The sequence below is a fragment of the Seriola dumerili genome, unplaced genomic scaffold (assembly GCF_002260705.1).
Source record: "Seriola dumerili isolate Sdu_G_001 unplaced genomic scaffold, Sdu_1.0 BDQW01000073.1, whole genome shotgun sequence".
In the NCBI taxonomy this organism is placed as follows: domain Eukaryota; kingdom Metazoa; phylum Chordata; class Actinopteri; order Carangiformes; family Carangidae; genus Seriola; species Seriola dumerili.
The window spans coordinates 1940945-1942157 of NW_019174328.1; the positions used below are offsets into that span (position 1 = coordinate 1940945).

At 40.4% G+C, this 1213-nt stretch overlaps 1 protein-coding gene across 1 annotated transcript in view; it reads right to left on the reverse strand.

The window, feature by feature from the left end:
- Positions 1-411: 411 nt before the first annotated feature.
- The window catches only part of LOC111220771 (heparan-alpha-glucosaminide N-acetyltransferase-like), a 29728-nt gene continuing 28926 nt past the window's right edge, over positions 412-1213 (reverse strand). The window contains exon 18 of the mRNA XM_022743991.1: positions 412-593. Coding sequence (XP_022599712.1) covers positions 412-593 — 182 coding nt within the window. The remainder of the gene's footprint in view (positions 594-1213) is intronic.

The window sequence follows — 1213 nt, forward strand, 5'->3', positions numbered from 1 at the left end:
TCAGTGCACAAAATAAGTGGCATCAAATAAAACCTCGGCTGCCCACACTGACAGTGGATCAGACGTCTTCTTCACAGACTGGATGCTGATTTAATGGGTTTCATGGATGAACATTTTCATATTTTTTCCATTATGCTACAGCTTGTTTGATGAAAAAGTTCCTCTTTGCTGCTCGATCCATCAGATGACTTGGATGTTAGCATCAGTGCAATTCATTCAAGTGTACGTGGGTAGATTGTACATCACTGAAAAGTAAACTGAAGTGATTACGCCAACCACAGTGGGCCAGGTTTTTAAAACGCCCACAGATGTTATAATAATCGATATACCTTATGAATGCAGTTTGTTTTAATTGAAAAAATAAGATAATGGCATCCACAGAGTACAAGGGGAGGCAGATGAATGTCCTGTTTATATTTTGAGAAAGAATTTCTTCCTGTAGAGCAGGTAGGCGATGAACACCCACACTGCTGTTCCCCAGAGGCTTTGGAAGAGCCACTCCCAGTGGCTCTGCTGGAAGTGCATCTCCCAGCTGAATGGGAAGTAGAAACCCAGGAGAGAGTGGCCCACATACACAAAGATGGAGTTCATCCCTGAGGAGGTAAACACAGGTTGTTACTGAACAGGACTTTCAGCCTTGGTCTTATTCTTCATCATTCTTGATAACTGAAGTATTCTGGGGCGAGCAGTGTGAACCTTCAAGAGCTTTCAAAATAAACTTCACTTTTACAAGAATCATTTCAAACTCAAGACTAAAATTGGAAGAAAGACCAAAACAGTGATTATGACCCCAAGAAAGAAGTCACACTCCTTTGGGACACTTTTGTATAATTACTCTCTCTTGAAGTTGAATCCAGCAATAAATGATAAATAGAAGTTCTAAATGAATAGACAGCTGGCTTTGTTAGATGGCAAGTTGCCCCAGGAGTATATCTCTATGCAGTTAGTTTAAATTGCTAATCTAGGAGGCTAATTTCTGTACTTACTTTTGGTCAGACTCTGAAAAAAGCATTTTAAAATGATTTTTGACATTTGTCTGCTGCGATAAGCCAGCATTCCTTTTTCCCAAATTACTCGAATGGACGTGGTGAGTGCACAATTAACTTACAGGGGCTGTTTGTAAGTTTTCTCAGCCACACAACGCGGTTTCTTACCGAGAGCGAGTGATGGGGATTGTTGCTCAACAAGAGCTTCGTTGCATTTATTTATCAAT